Raw genomic sequence first — 18491 nt, 5'->3', positions numbered from 1 at the left:
ATTCTCTTGGTATCAGAGGGAGAGGTTCCCTGAAAGGAAGTAGAATGGAAACATTTAATAGTGGAGAATATATTTAAGTTACACCAGGTTTCAAAAAAATTCTTAGGGCTCACCTACATCAACAGAACTAGAACCAGGAATCTACAGCACCCAGCCCTATGAAGTCTCTGTCTCCTCCAAGGGCAGAGAACTCCTTAAAGGCCTTTATCCCTCCCTGTATCTCTAGTTTTGAAGTGAATAGGCAGAGAGCAGGGGAATTAACCTTTCCAGGGCTCTGTGTGAGGCAGTGTGCTGGCTCTTACGCTAAGCCCACTCAACGAGTCTTTGTATAAATTCTGGGAGGTAGGAATTACAACCTCCAGTTTACTGGTGAAGTACATGGCTTACAAGAGGTTAAGGGATTTATCCAACTGCAACTGGTACCAGTGGAGCTAGAATTTGAACTCTGATCCTACCAGAAGCTTGTGTTCTTTCTGCCCCTCCTCCTGCCCCTCGAAGCATTTTAGCTGCATAAGCAGGCACTATTGGCTGGCCTAGGATACAGCAGAGGTCCTTTGAGCTTTGGCAGTGTTTGACTGATTCCACTCTGGGGGAAATAGAACTTCTGTACCACTTAAGCCTTACAGGAGGAGGAACATTACGTATGTGTGTGTGGGGGCGGGTGCGGGGGGAGACGCCAAGGGAAGGAGGGGAGATGTAAGGACATCTACGTTTCCATAATTAGCCCACCTTACCAGTACATAGGAAATAACCTGAACTAGAAATACATGAATGGAATGGTCTAATTTTCAAAGAGATTGCATCAAAAAGAAACAGGTGATAAGAATTCTTTACCTATTATTGAATGATTACTATATTCTAGCCCCGTGCTAAAAATGTTATATACATTATCTCGTTGAATTCTTACAACTACTATTGTCCCCATTTTCCAAAGGAGGAAACTAAAGTTTGGAGTAGTCAATCAAGTAACTTGCCTAAGCCCAAACAGCCGGTAAATGCTGGCACCGACCTAAGCCTCTCTCTTAACCACTTTGCTCCTCCCATGTCTATTACCATGAAAGCTGGTTTTCTGGAAAGCTCTCCCCTGGAGCAGCCAGTCTGAAGGGAAGAGTCCCTGGGATAGAGTACAATGAGGAAGGGGCTATGAGAAACCTGCTCTGAACAGTTGAGAGCAAGTCTTTACCACAGTAAGGAGAACCTGCAGAAACTGTTTACCCTTAAGGGACATGGTTAAACTGGAGGCTCACAGTATAGACTTTGAATGAATACTGAACTCTAAGCTTCAATCTTCTCACCCGCAGAATGGGGTTAGGGCTACCTGACATGGTTGGTATGAAGATGATGTAACACAGGTGAAAATGCTTCTTTGTAAAATGAAAAATTTTATGTAAATAAAAGGTATATGATTATTTCAGGAGCTGAGAGAGAACCATATTAATGAATGTAAACAACGTGGGATTTTAAAAGGGAAGTATATTTCCCAATGTACTTCAAATAAATGAAACTATCACTATTGCCATTTAGCCCATTCTTCTTCCTCCAAGTAGAAAAGGAGTCATGCGTTCTCTTGTGGGATAGGTCATCAAAAATTGACATGAGATGATGCCAGGCCCCAAGTACATACCTATGCTGGGTAGAAGCTCTGGATGAGATCCCACCTTCTCCTCCACTAGGCCACCTGCAAGTGGCTCAGGTGCTATGCCAATATGATTGTTTTTTGTGGTCGGCGCCGCGGAGATGAGCTCAGAGGGTACCAGAGTGGTTACTATTGAGCGTACATTGGTGGGGAGAGTACTGCCAGGTAAGCTGGGTCCTGCTGAGGCGGAGCCTGGGCCCACAGGGCTAGAGGTCATTTTTAGCAGAGTGGGTGCTGGGGGTGTTGGGGTTTTACTGTCCAGCTCTGTGGATAACTGCTCTGTTCCCATGAGCCCTGGAGCTGTGGTCTCTAGCCCTTGGCCTTCAGTTTCTCCATCTGCACCATATTGTTCTTCCCCTTTCTCAAGAGAGCCTGTAACTTTTTTACACGCCTTGGTCAGCAAAATCTGGCCGATTTTGTCCACTTTTCCTTTGCCCTTACTAGATGAGACTGGGCTTCGCCGGTTGACAGAGGAGCCTGGACTATTGGTCAAAAGGGGAGAAACCACTGTGGTTGACTGTGAAGAGGGCAGAGTGCTCTGATCTGCTGAGGTGCTCACCTGAGGACTAGTCTCCTCTGGATTCAGTTCTTTTACTTGCTGGACAGGGGGATGAGGAGGGACAACTGGAGAAGTTGTACAAGGTGGGGAAGGAAGCTGAACAGGGGTGGCTCGTGAGTTAAGGACCAAGGGTCGACCTGTCTGTATGTTTGCAGCAGGACTACTGGAGGGGGCATTAGGCAGTACAGGAGCAGAAGAAAACTTTATATTCTGAGGTATGTGTAAAGGGCCAACGACTGCAACAGAGGGAGGCATCAAGCCAGAGTTGGTTGTCAGTGGGGTTGCAGGAATTGTGCTTGGCTGTGATCCTTTCATAACCTGAATTATTGAGGATGAATTGATAAAGACAGGTGTAATGAACTGAGGCCGGGCATTTGACTGAGCAGCTGACTGTCCCTCAGAAACCATAACCTTGCTACCCACATTGGGCATTGTGACAACTGTTGACATTAACGCAGACTGCAGGTGAGTTGGCAGAGCTGCTGATGTGTTAGCTGAAGTTGTGATGGGATTGGAAGTTACAAAAACAGTTATCTGATTTGGGGGCAAAGGAGTGGAAATGGAGGAAGAGCTGACAGGTCTTGACATTACTTGAGGGATGCTTGGTGCAACATTAGAACTGACCTCACTCAATTCTGGATGCACAAGGGTTGAACATGGCTCGTTACTGTGAGGTAAATTTAGGGAATTAGAGGGTTCTTTAGAAGACGAATCCTGCAGTGTGGGAATGACAGATGCTTTTTTCAGGTCCTCTCCAGAAACTACTGGAGGTGTTACTTCCAGATCTGTAAGCCCAGGGGGTTTAATGGTCACATTAGGAGCTCCAGAGTTGTCAAGAAGTTGACTTAACGATGTTGGCGCTTCCCTCATAGCAGGAGACACCAAATTTTTGTTCTCTTCGATACTGGGAAGTTTGTTAGTATCCGAAGGTTGCCCATCCTTTTTGGATTGATCTTCAGGGACCATTTTAACTTCTTGGGCAGGGACTGCTTTTAGCTCAACGTTTACCTGCTCCTTCCTACCCTGGGAATTCTGGCAATCGCTGTCCTGAGGCATAGTCAAGCTCTCCTTGTTATCCTCAAGAACACCCCCTATTGCAGCCACAGGCATGGTAGGATTCTGAGGATTCAGCCCGCTGTTGTTAGGGAAGCTCCCAGGTACAGGGGGGTTGGCCAAAGGAGTAGGACTGACCAATACGTTTCTTGGCAACTCCACATTTTGCAACAAGGTTGCATTTGTTTGAGAGGCAAGAGTAAGTTTAGGGGCTTTTGAGTTTTGTCTCCCTGGACTTGGGGTGGTTTTCCTACTTGACCCAGGACTAGACCTGCGACTGTTGCTTGGACTTGCCCGTTTTGTTGCTCCAGAATTAGACTGCTTTCCAGAATTCACCACCACAGAATCTAATTTGTGAGTCTGTGGGGCAGCAAAATTGGAAGGATTATTCATGGTAAGATTTGAAGGTGCTTGTCCGATGGCCTTCAAAGTTGTTGGATTTAGGCCCTGTTGATCAAAGCCTCTGTTTAAATTTGGCCTGGGAGGTAAAGGAATATTAATCTGTGGGGGGAAGAGTCCTGCTATGGAGGCATTGAGTCTTTCTGGTGATAGACTGATTTCTGAAGGTTCTGTGCTGGGAGGGCGGTTGTTGGGTGTCTGAGGATAATAGGGTCTGGGGCTGGCTCTGTTTGGTGTTTTAGGCCTAGATGTTTGGGTTGGGGCAGCCACATTTGGAAAGTGGTGGCCATGAGAGCTGGGCAGGGAATTTACAGGAGGCTGCTGGGGAGTTGCACCTTGAGTTGTTGAAAGGGGTGATGGTCCAGGTTTTGGCCCTGTCATCATTAACTGATTCTGGGAAACCACTAAATGTGAAGGCATGTTATTTGGGCCTCCTGAGACAGATGGTACTTCACTGCCACTTGCTTCAGGAAGTGAGGACATCTCTCCCAGTGGTGAGCTGGAAGGATTCTGGGGGTTCTCCTGGTATACCATTTTCCTTGAATTGCTTCCCAAAGGAGTATTCACAGGCATTGGCACTCTTTGCTTATCAGGTGATGGCGGCACGGAGGCAGGTCCTTGCAAACTGACCATGACAGGCACACTGCCACTCTGTTGCATGGGCATTCTCTGGGAGTCCGGATTCAGGGGGCCCCTTGGGGGATGGACGCTCTGGGAGACTGGAAGCCTAACTGATTTGGGGTCCTGCTGCATCATTAGCATCATCATCATTTGCTGCTGCTGCTGCTGCTGCTGCTGAGACTGTGGCTGACTGGGGGGCGGTGGCGGCTGCGGCGGCGGCTGCTGCTGTGGTGGCTGGGGTGTGGGCGCCACATGCTGCATGAGCTGAGGAGGCATCTGCTGAAGTGGCCTCTGTTCAACTGGTTGAGAAGGATAACCTAAAACGAGCCCCCAAAATCAGGGAAGTTAGATTTTCAGCAAGAAAAGCTTTGCTACCTTTAGAGTATAGCCAAGCAATACTCATCTAGGTTGCACAGACTGTGCACAAACAGCTCAGGCGTGCCCGTTCCCACGGGGGTAGGGGCAGCCCCTCATTCTTTGACATAAGCAAAGAGGCACACTGCTTAAGGAAGCAAAAAGCAAAGCATCAAGAACCTGGAGCTCCTCAGTCTTCAGGGTTTGAATGAGGCATCGCTGCACTAAGACTCTAATAGACACTGTGCTAGGCACTGAAACTGGCCAAGTCTACACCAGCCAAACATTCAGATGACACGAGAAAAACTCCATCAACAGCAAACAGTTGACCGCCCAGCGCTGGGGTCTCATGCAAGCATAGTAAATATTTCATTGTACTTGTGAATGAAGCATTTAAGAGTCACTTTTTTTCTGTTAGCACAGATTAATTTTGTTAAGGCTTGGTTTTGTTGAAAACGCCAGCATTGAAGATAGCCTTTTTATTCTTTCAACAGAAGTAAAATATAAAATTCTAGGATTCAATTCCTTAAGGAAGAGGGATTTAAAATTACTACAATCCATTGGCTTCACACACCATGCTGCATCCTTCAGGCTCAGTTCTTTGGGAAACCCAATGAATTAAACTGCCCCTCCGACGTAAATCAGTTCAATAAATAGTAGGAGCTAATAGAAGCTGATACACACATTGAAAATAAAATGAGGGCACTGAAGTTCTTTTTACAAATATTAATTTCTGTTTACTTTCTTACATGTAAAACTTTATTTGGAGAAATATTTTCTATGAATCCATAATTGAAGAATAAGCAAGAAGCACAGCCCTCAGGAATAAAAAATAATTTTAGGAAAAGAACTCTGAGGGACAATGCCTTATAGATTTCTAGAAGGCAACATCTCAAATGATTCTTTCTTTTGTGAAGATTTTATTTGGCATTTTAGAACCAAAACCTTACACAATCAGCAGAAAGGATGAAAAGATCATTAACCAAGAATAAAGGTTGTTCAGTGGGAAAAAGCGGGCATATAACTGGGATACATACAATTTCACAAACTAGATTTATTTCACTGTGCATGAAAAATATATTAGGAAAGTTTTACGAAGGTACAGGCATAAGGACAACTGGCCCTGGCAGTCAGAAGTGTTGGCTTAAGATTTTCACAGAGCAGCTATCAAATGCTGCTGATCCACAGGGTCACACCCTGTGTTTAATAGCTAATCAATGTCTTCTAGCCAATGACAGACATGGCACCAATGAGTACAATGTGCAGAATCCAGTTTTGAAGTTTCTTTTTAATCCTTTTTTGTTTTAGGCCTAACTAACCTCTTTACATTTATAGAGCCAACAACATATGGCATTTCTATAGGTTTAACTCAGGTTCCCATGTTAAGAACTGTAATTTCTGTAGAAGCCTTGATGTCAGGGCTATGATACAAATGCCTTTTTCTTTAAAATTAGGCCACCAGACAGCATAAATACCAAAGAGAGCAGCACAGACAGTACAGCAGCCTCTCTCACAAGTAACAGTTAAGGGCTACTGTAAAGGTTCCAGAAGCTGCAGGCAGCAGTCCAAAGGGCATTAATGATAAGACAGATCGGGGCTGTTGTGACAGAATGGTGGAGAGGGAAAGCTAGGACACACACACGGGCATATAACATAATAAAAAACCAAGTCTATTAATCAAGGGATGAAAATTCATATGCCTTTAGGGGCCAGACCGGTAATGAAGAAGAGAAGTGGGCTGGTATAAGACAGTAGTAGTTCTGCGGACAGAGCCAAACTGCAGAGCTGATGCTCTATCTAAAGGCATTTAAATTCAGGTTTCTGTTTGGTTTAGGATGCTGCACGACAATTCAAACATATCGTAGGCTAAATTCAGCCTACAGGCTTCCAGTTTGCAAACTGTAGAAAGGAAGCCATAATGTGTGTGAGAACCCCTGGGATTTAACAGAAGAATTCAGATGTATCCGAGGGAAGAAGGCACCTTCCTGTTCATAATGCCTCTGGACCACCACCAAAGACTGGTGACCTCCCAGCCTCAACTGTGCTGCTGTAACTCACTGATGGGAAGTGTGGTGTGCCCAAACAATTTGTAATAAATAACACAAAGTACTGACATCATAATGAATTCACTTTTTTTTTGGATTCACTTTTAAAATACATAAATTAAGGGTGGACTAAAGTTTATCCCTAAAATAACGTCACTCACACTTACACGCCAAAAAAGGAGGTGGAGGAACTAGAAAGGAGGAAACAAAACATAATCCTTTGTATACACATGGAAGTGTGGCCTAAATGTGACAGGCTTGTGTGTCTTCAACTGTGTCACATGGGAATAAAGTTACAAATCACTGCTTAGGCCAAGAGGAACCAGGTATAGAGACACTGTGGCAGCTGGCCTTGGTTCTATAATACCTAGGTTGGAATGAACGAATTTTAGGAGACTTTTTCCTTTTCAACATAATTTTCAACATTTAGAGGATGATATTATTTTATAATCAGAGGAGGATACAACACAGAGGGCTTCAACAATATTGGTCCTATTTATTATTAACCTGGGTAGGAAGTACATGAGTGTCTCTTTTATTACTCTTTACGTATTTTTTATGTTTAAAGATTCATAATAAAAGTTGTATTAAAAAAATCTTATTTTAAACCCTGGTAGTTCTCTGCTTTGAGAAAGCCCCAGTAGGAAAGGCTGCAGGAAAGGCAGGCAAGCAGGATTAGAGTGAAAACATCTTTTCATTTAATCTTAATCCATTTTGATGCCAACTAGAACCTTGATATTGACAAGAATAAAGAGGCACTTGACATTTTAGTCTGATTTTATGAAGACCTAAAATAATGAAGACTAATTTGAGCAAAATACACACACACACAAAAATACATACACACACATGCACACACATGCCTTCAGAAGTTATATTTTAAATTTTTTTACTTAATATCAAGGCACAGTTTCCAAATACTAGACACATTAAATCACCAAAGTAGCCTAGTTAGTACACAAAATAAAATACTATTGTTTCCTTGAAAAAAAGACTTATAATGCTGTAAATAAATGATGACAAGCATATAAACTTTAGTTAACATTTTATCACCTGGTGGTCGGTTTGAAAATTCTGGCAGTTTAGGGCCTGAGTTGTCCAAGTTAATTCCTTGTTCTCCAGGCAATGGCTGCTGATCAGCCTCCTCCAGACCAGCTGGGCGAGTATCTGGGGTGCTAAAAGATAAATTACACATTTGAGAGTAAGTTGTATAGTTTATACACAAAACTAAGCTTAACCCCTCCCCTGTTTCTGAAGAAATCCATTTGCATTATCATTCTTAGCATTATTTACATCTCTCTAGTCTGATAAAGTATTCAATATTTGGCATAAAAAATCTCCCAATTTCATTAAATGTTAAAATCCACTTAATAACATGGCTATTTACTCGAAGTGTTTTCTACAAATTTCTGATATAATGATTTTCATGTAATCATCCATCCCTGAGATGTTTTAAGGGATCATAGTCTGGGCTATCAATATTATAAAGTACTGTGCCTATGAAACCACATTATCTTTAGGGTAGCTATCAAATTTAACCAGGGAGTCCATATTCTTTTTCTGTGAATATTGCAGCGGTGGCTCCAACAATTCATAACACCTTGCAAGAAGCTGTAGATTGGCTAATGAAAGTGGTATTCAGAGAACAAAGAAAGCCGGAGAATACCAGAACAAAGCTAATTAATTTTGTTGCAGAATGTGTATTTAACAAACATCCCCATTGGCTTTGGGATGCTTTCATTTTCACCTGGGTGAACCTTAGAACTTTTAGTGGGGAAGAAAAAAATGTTACCTACTAACACCCACATTCCCAAAGAACCAGAGTGCTCACAGCCCTCATTTTGTTTTTAATCTTACTCTTAGCTGTACTTTTCTTTTCTACCTTTTGTTTCCCTTTGCCCTGATACTGGTCACCCACTTTTAGACAGTATTTTACCTTACTGTACTCTCTGTAGTTTCATAAGCCTTACCTTAAATCCATTTTAAAAGCCCTAGCACATGGGAATTTAGAACCTGGAGCAGGTCCTGAGCACATGCAGATGCCTATATCAATTTGCTCCTTATATGACTTCTCTCTCACTTCAAATTATAGGCAAGGATTCTGTAGTATCCTTTACTTTTAAAGAACTGTATTGCTAAAAAAAAATATCTCAGATACCTGGTCCAGTTACCTCATGTTATGGATGAAAAAACAAAGGCCCACAGCGGTGTTAGAAAACAGGTCCAAGGTTCCATAGTAAGCTAGTGGTAGAATTGGGAGCATGCACTCTTACTTTTAACTTATTGTCTCCCTTCCTAGGAGCCTTGATGCTGTATAAGGCCCTTTTCACAATCTGTAGCCACAACAAGTAAGCAATCTCCCTAAGTGCTGGTGCAGACAGCAAAAATCCATACTAATGGCAACTGAAGAACCTTGCAATTTTACTCCTAGATTACTGGGAGGAATAAATATTGCCACAGAAATGTTATTCCCACACAGGTCGATGGCAGTAAAGAATTTAACTTAGAAAGAGCTATTGGAAAAATCAGATAACCAAACGGGTTATTAATTCTGAATTCAGGAAAAATATAGGTTGTTAATATACAATTATTGAATTTTGATTGATAAGGTTCAAGAAAAAAGTGAATATGATATAATATTAGAGTACAACCAAAGAAATATTGTGAGAAGGCTGAGAGAAAGGCAGTTGGTTTTATTTTGAACATTTCTGTTTCCTTAACTAAAGCTCCCCTATTCTCTTCTATAGTTCTAGCAATTTATTTGAATTAACCTGTTTTACACTCCTCAGTCACTATTTTCTGGTAATAAATGTCTCTGAATTTCAGTTTTATAATTAAAGGCAGAAAATCCAGTTTAATCAATATTCCCTTTGGAAACGTTTTATCAAGGCCAAAAATATAACAAATTAATGCTTAGCTTCAGGAAATGTAATATAAATTAATTGCCCTTCCTGCTGTAATCTTGCAAAAGAACTCACCGTTACCAAAAGGGTAACTGATTTAAAAGGTCCAATCATCTTAGCATGAGATTTTAAGCTGCTGCTGATGATAAAGAGCCTTTAAAGGAAAGGCACCTGTACAAAAAACCATTTCTGTTTGAGAGACAGAAGGGAGTCTCCATAAACGGTTTTCATTTCCAAAACACATACAGCCTTTCTGGTTCCCCAACAGTCATTATAAACCTGACATGCTTTGTGGAGTTGCAGTATGGCAGCACTGGCTACCTTTCAGGCTCTGAATGCCACAACCCTCTGGAGACTACAGACTTAAGAGACATATATCAGTTGACTGCAACGTATGAACCTTGTTTGGCTCCTCATTTGAACAAACTGTAAAAAAAATTAATTTGAAATAATCAGGGAAATGTGGACACTGTCTGGAAATGTGAGAATATGAAGGAAGTATTAGTTTTTCCAGGTGTGCTAATGGTATCGTGTGGTCATAAAAAACACAAAACAAAGACAAAAACCTGTCCTTATCTTTCAGAGGTACATACTGAAATATTTAAAGTGAACTTGCTTTAAAATAACCAAGAGGATAATGGGGAGAGCATGGATAAAGGCAAGATGGATTATGAGTTGATAATTTGAAGCAGGGGTAATTTCATTATACTATTCTTATTTTATACATGTTTAAAATTTTCCATCAAAAAAAGTTGTTCACATAGAAATAAATGAATAAGATTTTAGGCAAAACTATCACAACCTACTTTAGATCCTGCTGACTATTTTTCTTCTTCCGAGGGGGTTTCTTCTTCTTCGGTTTATTTGCGTTGGTATTATTTTGCTTATTGTTTACCCCAAAATGGCCTGCAGAGATATCACTCTGCAATAAGTTGACCAACAATGGGCTTGTTAGCGTGACATCCTTATTGACCGGGAAGCCTGGATTCTGACCACAGGACATCTGATTTCCATTGGGTGCTCCACTGAAAGGTGCATTGAAAGGCATCCCATGGCCTGAGAAGTGGTTTCCCGAGGCACTGTTTCCCTGCATGGCCTGCACGTGGGGGGGGACCATGTTGCTTTGTTGCATGCTAACGTCAGGCATCATCTGAGACAAGCTGACATCATTATTTGCTGTAGTAGCAGGATCGCCATGCGGCTGGGCCATATGTGGGCTGGGCCCTGGTGGCCTCAAGACCTGCCCCTGAATCCCCATAACCTGAGATGGACTGTTGTTCACGGGCCCTTGCTGGGGCAGCATCTGTCCTGACATCTGTCCCGTAAACTGCACCATGTTTCCTTGCATGTTTGGAGTTGGTCCCCTCATTATCTGTGCTGGTCCCGACATGACATTAGATTGGTTCTGAGTGTTAAACTGTTGCTTATTCCCCTGCATCTGATTGGTCATAATCTGCTCTATCATTGGGTTCTGTTGAAGCAAAACTTGCCCCTGAGGCCCCATCATCTGGTTATGTGGTGCCATCATTTGTGGGCCCTGCTGGGGAAGCATCTGCTTGGGTGGGGTCATCCTCTGTGGCGAGGGCCCAAGATTTTGGCTCTGAGGATTCACCATCATCTGACCCTGCGGCATAAGCTGGGCCCTTGAAAGGATCATAGGGTTCTGAGGGTTCAAGGTTCCTTGTTGCTGGACCATCTGGCCCTGGGAGGGCACGATCTGCTGGTGCATGCTCATCAGCTGAGATGGTGGGCCCTGCTGGGGCTGGCCTTGCATGTTGCCCAGGTTCACCTGAGGAACCCCAGAACTACCAGCCTGTTGGTTGTTCATGTTGCCATGAATTCCCATGAGGCTGGGCTGCATCATATTTGGTGGCCCGTGGGACACCTGCATCTGGTTTTGAGGAGGACCAGCTCCTTGACCACCTTAAAAAAAAAAAAGGCACAGTTTCAGAAAGTAATACTATTATCTTGCTGGTATTAAGATTCTCAAATTACCTTAATTAGAAAAACACAACTCACCCACATCCACTGACCAACATAAACAAATGTGCTGTGCTTAACATACTTCTGTGAGTTTTCCATGGTATGGATATGTGACTGTGGCATATATTCTCAGTGACCATACATAGAGAAGGAGAAACCGTTTCTTTACTCCTATTTGGTAACTTAAAGATAACATTTTGAAGATCAATAAAGTTTATTTTCTCTTAGATTAAACAAAGAGAAAGGCAGCATCTCATTATTTTAAAATGATGTGCAGCTACCTTAAAATGAAGAAAATTTATGAAAAGCACTGTAGGCTAGTGAAATAAGCTCTGCTTTAGATGAGTCAGGAAACAAAAAATGTGATGTTGCCGCTTAAGAAAACCTCAGCAAAGTTGAGAAGACATTTAAAAATGCTCCTTGGAAAACGAATAATGACTCTCAAAGGTTATGCATGTGATATCTGGATTGACATCTGGATGCTATACTGTAAAGAAAAGAACAGCTAATACTTCTTAAAGACAGGTCTCCTCTGCACCAATGTGGTAAAAATTATTTAATCTTGATGTGGAAGCTGAGCCTCTGGTGGAACTAAAAGACAATTCAGAAGCTGCAGACAGAGGACAGTCAACAAAGGATGTTAAAACCTCAGTGACCCTCCTCTGTGGCAGTCCCTGGTGGACCACATGGGACATGTTTTATTCTTCTAAATTATTTCTAATTCAGACAAAGAACACTGCCTGGCTTGCTGCAGTGTTTACTTATTGTTGGGTCTTTGGGACTTTCCTATAACTGCTTATATTATCTCTCCCTTTTTGCAGAATAACCTTCTAGCTTATTTTATCCCCCTCTCTTTTTTCATTTTTAAATGGGGACTAAAAAGTGGTAGCCACAATGAAGTTATGAGCCCAGTCCATGCTCCAGCCAGGAGACAGGGGACAAACTGTCCACTGTTAATACAATCCAGATTTTTCCTGAATCCTAAGGAAGATTTTCTAAACTGGCCTTAAATTGAATTCCATGACCACTGTATATACTATATACACTAATATACCAGTGTATATTCATCCCATCAACAATTATCTATTGAGTACCTAATATGTACAAGGCATTTTTGGTACTGAGGTAACATCAATAAACAAGATAGATCAAATCCCTGACCCCTTAGAGTCTAGTTGGCAAGAGTAAAATAACAAAGTATTTTCACAGGAAGAAGTAAAAGCTAACAAGAGAAATAATATAGGGTAGGAGAAGAGAAAATGACAGACCAGAGTAGAGCTCTCTTAGATGGGATAAACAGAGAAACCAAAACAATATGTGCATGTGGGAGGAAGGCACTATATAAAAATATATCAATAAAAGTTGTGCTTATGTGGAGGAATTATGAATGATTTTATCACCGTTTTAAAACTTCCTATAGAAAACATGAATTCACATAGCTCAGGAATTATAGTTTTGCATTAGCAGATAGGGGAAGTTATGCAGTTTGCCCTACCCTTCTCTAAGCTTCCAAGAGGTTTTTTGGTTTTTTTTTAAGTTTAAAACTATTCTCCTTCCTTAGTGATTTACAATTAATGTTGGAACCACATAACTGAACTAACTCCAAGTGGGGATTGGAGTTCAGAAAATATTTGTGCTACCTCAGTCCAAATTTCCTGAATGAGAAAGGGTAAGAGGGTTAGTCATGTGTCACCTAAAAGCAACCAGAAACATGAAGTCTGGGCTTATACAATGTTGCTTACAAATACTTCTTAGGCATTCTGCGCCACACTATTTGTCCTCCTAACCTGTAATGATTAAAGCCTGGTCTTCAAACACCACAGAATTCAGACACTCAGCATATACAATGTTAACATGAACTATAAAGAGATTTTAAAAGCCACAGTTGTTCAAAATGCCATGTGCCTCCATGCCTTTGTACCTATCATCTCCTTTGCCAGAGACACCTTTTGCCCTTTCACTAACTGAGCGGTAAGCAAACTATGGTCCATGGGCCAAATCAGGCCCATTGCCAGTTTGTAAATAAACATGAATTCAGAGTTCAGGAATATAGTTTTGCAGCAGCAGACAGGCAGGTTGCAACACTGCCATGGTCATTCATTTATGTATCGTCTATGGCTACTTTGGTGCTACAACAGCAAAGTTATGTAGCTGCAACAGAGAACATATAACCTGCAAAGCCTAAAATATTTACTATCTGGCTCTTTTCAGGAAAAAAAAAAAGGCTGACCCCAGCTCTACCTCAAGTTTTATCTCCTTTCTTTAGGTGTTTCTAGATTCTCTAGACATTTCACCTAATTTCAATATATCCGTTATTGCCCTGAAAGAATAATTATTTATAGGTCTGAAACTAAAGGGAAGGACCAGGGCTTCTATTTCTCTGTATATCCTTGTTGTCTACCTACCTCACAATGTTCAATAAATGCTGGCTGAATAAATCACAGAAAACAAACCTGCATGCTGGACATTTTGATTTGCTTGCAGCTGAGGGGCTCCTGAATTCCCAGGGGTAGTTGCTGTGGTCGAAGGCACCTGACCTTGCATAAAGTTCGGATTGGCCTGTCCTGCTGAGAAGCCAGGTGGGAGGCGTTTAGGCATTCCTTAATAGAAAACAACGAGTAAGGCAGTTACCTAGCAAATTTATACTCTTGCTTAGATGTGGAATGAATAAGGAAGGATGAGCTGCATGAAGTCTCCACTGGCTTAGCTCTCTCTGTCACACTGGTAGGATCTTTAATAAGGTTGGGAAAGATGGTTAAAAAAATCAACACAATCTCTTACATGAGCATTGTCAAAATGAAAAAGAAATACTAAAAAATTTACACTTAGAACATGCCAAGGAAAAGATGGCAATCTGCTCCCTAAATGTGATCTGAGGCCACGTCACAGCAAGGTTTAGGGCTCACTTTTCTGTAATACAACGGACCCCAAAACTTTACATACTTGAACACAGGTACCAAAGGAATATGCTAAATTCTCTCATATTCACACAAACTGATAAGAACTACTATAAAACAAAGACCTGGGTCCCGATATTAAGCATACATAGGTGATTTTTTTTTTTTCCATTGAGGGAAATGGATGATAACTTCCTTTGTGGAGAATTTCTCCCCAGTATTGTGCTTGTCTCTTTGGAAGAGATGAGAAATCAGAAACAATTCACAGGAGCGTCAAAGTGAGGGTATATTAAATTTATCATTACACCTTCCCCTCAAAAGGTTTGCTGAAATACTGACAGCTATGGTACCAAAAACCATACTCTGATGCAATCTTACTAAAGTAATATTTTCTTTTATAGGAAGGTTTAATTTCAGAAAACAAATCTGTAATAAGGAGAATCTCAGAACCCACTCATAGTTTATAACATAGGCCTGGATGTGGCCAGATCACCTAGGTGAGCACATCACTTGCTCTATGAAAAGCATTAAGACCTAAGCTCACTTAAAATTTTTTTGTATTAGTCCATTTATTTAAGGGCCAAATTTTCAATGTCCTGAAAAACGCTCTGTAGACAAATATGCATTTGTCCTTTCTTTAGCAGTGACAAGTCCCCATTTGCATGCTTCCATTGTAATTAAATCAGTAATCACATTTGCAGGAGGGACTACCCAGCTTCCACTGATCCAAGGCTAGATGCCCAGAACAGTGAAGTTTGGAGCCGAAACATTCTTGCACTTTCTAAAAACTTCTTAGGATTCAAATATTACCGCCTGCATGTCAGTTAAAGTAATTACAAGAGAGTGAAAAGACTGATGAGCAACTTAATTTCACCAGAAATCATGGGAACATGCCTTTGCTATGTTGCACTAAAGATGCAAGGGTTTTTTTTCTGGGTAGGTAATGGGTGTCTTTTGGTGGGGGGTATGTTTATCAGATGACAGTATTACTCTCTATACCTTACTGAAAAGCTCCAAGCACATTCATGTGCACTAGATCAATGATTAATAAGAATAAATAATAAACATGGAGATGGATAAGTTTTACTGTAATCGTTTTACCTCTCACACATTAAGCTCCATTGCTTTTTCTTCATACAAGAGGCACCTTACAAAATAAATAAATAAATCTCCTTTAGGTATAACTGGTGGAATTCCCTCTCTAAGGAGCAGGCATTGGCATTATAAAACTATAAAAGTCAATGATTTCTGAACTTATTCCCCTTTATACTTTAATCAAATTTAACAAACACCATGCTATTTTACTAACTAGGATTATCAAAATTGAAAATCAGAAGGGCCTTTTCCCCAACAAAACCCTATTCTTATCTTTTCATTTTTGCTTTATTGCATAATCTTAATGTTTTCAACAGCTGAGCAGCTCAAGCTGTTAATAAAATCCTGTTTCTTCTGGATGTTTTAATTTACTAGTAGAAGATCAAGCAAAAATATTTTGAAAAACAAAATGAACATCTCTATATTGAATTTTACCTGCATTTTTATCCAGAGGGCTAGCTTAAACATAACCAGTAAGATGCTGCATAATGTATCAAGTTAACTAAGTCATATCAAGTGTCACCACTATATCCACAAAACCAAATAATTACATCCTTATTTCACTCCCTCCATTAACTCTAAAAATTGAAGTTCTGCTAAGATCTATCTCTAGTAAATTTACCAACACAAATAGCTTCAGTGTTCCTCACCTCCTAGGCCTGGATGTAAACTCTGTGGCCCCTGATTTGGTGGTTGCTGCTGCATCACCATGAAGTTAGGTGGCACGTTTCCCTGTTGAACCATAGGATTCCGACCCGGAGAGCTGACGGGCTGCTGAAATCCCTGGGGAAGTGGGTTATTTTGAGGTGGCCTTGGTCCCATCTGCTGCTGAGTTTGGTTAACCGTTGGGGAGGATGCAGGGGATCCCTGCTGGAAGGAGGAGGGTGAGGAGGCAGGAGACTTGTTGGTGAGGTGGGGCTGCTGCAGGGGGGCTGGGACCCTAGAGGGCCCTCCTTGCAAGCTCTTCATCTGAGGAGCTGTGAACTGGCCTGGGTTGCTCATCTGAGGAAAGTTTGTATGGGCTTGTGAAGCTTGCTGGCTGCCAAAGGGATACGGAGGGGGAGGGTGGGAAGGTGTCTGTACCGTGGCTAAGGATGGTCTTGCCTGGAGTTGCTGTTGCATTGGGCCAGGCAAGGGAGCCTTCTTCCACCCTTGATTTGCAGTCATTGTACCCAGAGAACTCTGGGCTGGAGGAGGCTGAAGGGCTCCCGAAGGCAGCTGGTTCCAGCCTGGAGGAACAGGCACCTGAGCTGGGGCAGTAAACTGGGGTCGAATTCCCTGTGGCTGCTGCTGCTGATGTTGCTGTGGGGGTCTTGTCTGCAGCTGCTGCTGCTGTGGCTGTTGCTGCGGCTGCGGCTGCAGCTGGGGAAAATTAGCTGGGTTTATCTGTCTGTTCACAGGGACAGGCTGCATTGGGTGGTGCGGGGGAGCTAAAGATCCTGAGGGATGACTTTGCTGCTGTATGTGGAGCCCAGAGAGGAGTGGATCCATTGCATCTGTTTAAAGACAGTCAACAAAGCAATAATTAACTTACTGCAACCTAGATCCTTCAGCAATCCTACAGTCTTGGCAATTCTGCAAATATAGAGTAAAATCTTCTGGGATCATTCAATGAAACGTTTGTGAGCACTTGCTATAATGCAAAGCAACTGCTGAGATGACAGAAAGATGAATCTTGTCTAGAAAGAGCTTATGATTCTAAGTGGATATAAGAGCCAAATATAAAATGTGGAGTATTCTCCAAAGCATATTGAGGAACTATAAGAAAACAAAACAAATACAGAATTCTCGGTCATGGAGTGGCAGGACTAAGTAGGCCAAGGAACAGATTTTTAGGAATAAGAATAATAATAAGAATAATGAGAAATTCTGAGAAGAAATTCTGAGAAGGAAATGATGACTTTCAGCTTGAAGAAACTGGGCAGATTTTACATAGAAGACAGCATTTAAGCTGCACAGTTAGGAATTTAGCATCAGAGAGAGATGAATTTTGTCATGATCTGTGCAGGGAGTTCAGCCTCTTCAGTTCTCAAAGATTGCAGGTCAATACCTGACTGGGAAGCAGGGCGAGGAGTCCTGGGCTGCAGTTCTGAATTGGGGCCTGGTGCCATCATGGAAGATGACACATTTCCACCCGGGGGTATCATAACAGTGGCAGGGCTGGTCATCCTTATTAACCCTAGAGAGAAAAAAATCCCTATAATAGAGGACTGGCATTGGCACGACGTTTGTTTTCAATGAAATATTTCAAAAATCTAAGAAGGTATGGAAAATTGTTATACCACCAGCTACCGTATTTAAATCTACACATTCTACCCTGCCTCCTTCAGATATGTATGCAGATACACCAGAAGCGGCCTCGTCCTTCCCAATCTCATTCCATTCCCTCCTTCTTATCTTATATCTGGGGCTAACAGTTCCATGCATGTTTATCTCTCCTACATACATAAACTGCATTACATTTTTTGTATGCTTTTAATCTTTGTATAAGTGACAGCATTCTATATGTATTCTTCTTCAGTTTCCCTGTTCACTTAATATTATTTTCTGAGATTCATCCATCTTGGCTGCTATAACAGTGCCCTATTTTATGGAACCGATAAATCCATTCTCCTGCTGATGAATACTAACTTTTCATACTTAGAATTTTGCAGTGCATGTATTTGTCCTGTATTCCACAGACATGTAAGAGTGTCTTTAGACTATATACTTAAAATTGCTAGGTTTTGAAGTATAAGCACCTTCAATTTTACTAGATATTGGTAAACTGCACTCAAAAGTGGTTACGCCAGTTTTATAATCTTACTAGCAGTCTGAGAACTCCTCTTGCTCCACATCTTTCTAATTTCTTTTTATTTTTAAAAAATATTTTGAAGATTGTTTTTCAAGTATTTTACTTATTTGTTTGTTTATTTATTTTTGGCTGATTTGGGTCTTCGTTGCTGT

At 41.4% G+C, this 18491-nt stretch overlaps 1 protein-coding gene across 8 annotated transcripts in view; it reads right to left on the bottom strand.

Annotated features, from left to right (window-relative positions):
* Positions 1-18491, bottom strand: part of NCOA6 (nuclear receptor coactivator 6) — a 106802-nt gene that overhangs the window by 18427 nt on the left and 69884 nt on the right. For 6 of the 8 annotated variants that reach the window (XM_082645580.1, XM_082645575.1, XM_082645577.1 and 3 more), the window contains 6 exons: positions 17596-17724; positions 16196-17041; positions 14007-14153; positions 10377-11493; positions 7721-7842; positions 1625-4585 (listed from right to left, as the gene is read on the bottom strand). In XM_082645580.1, the coding sequence (XP_082501706.1) occupies positions 1625-4585; positions 7721-7842; positions 10377-11493; positions 14007-14153; positions 16196-17041; positions 17596-17724 (5322 nt within the window). The remainder of the gene's footprint in view (positions 1-1624; positions 4586-7720; positions 7843-10376; positions 11494-14006; positions 14154-16195; positions 17042-17595; positions 17725-18491) is intronic. The other 2 variants (XM_082645578.1, XM_082645579.1) reach the window with 2 other exon arrangements.

The sequence above is a fragment of the Mesoplodon mirus genome (genome assembly GCF_964341445.2).
Source record: "Mesoplodon mirus genome assembly, chromosome: 15".
In the NCBI taxonomy this organism is placed as follows: domain Eukaryota; kingdom Metazoa; phylum Chordata; class Mammalia; order Artiodactyla; family Ziphiidae; genus Mesoplodon; species Mesoplodon mirus.
The sequence above is the reverse complement of the archived record's forward strand: the minus strand, read 5'-3'. Positions and strand labels throughout refer to the sequence as shown.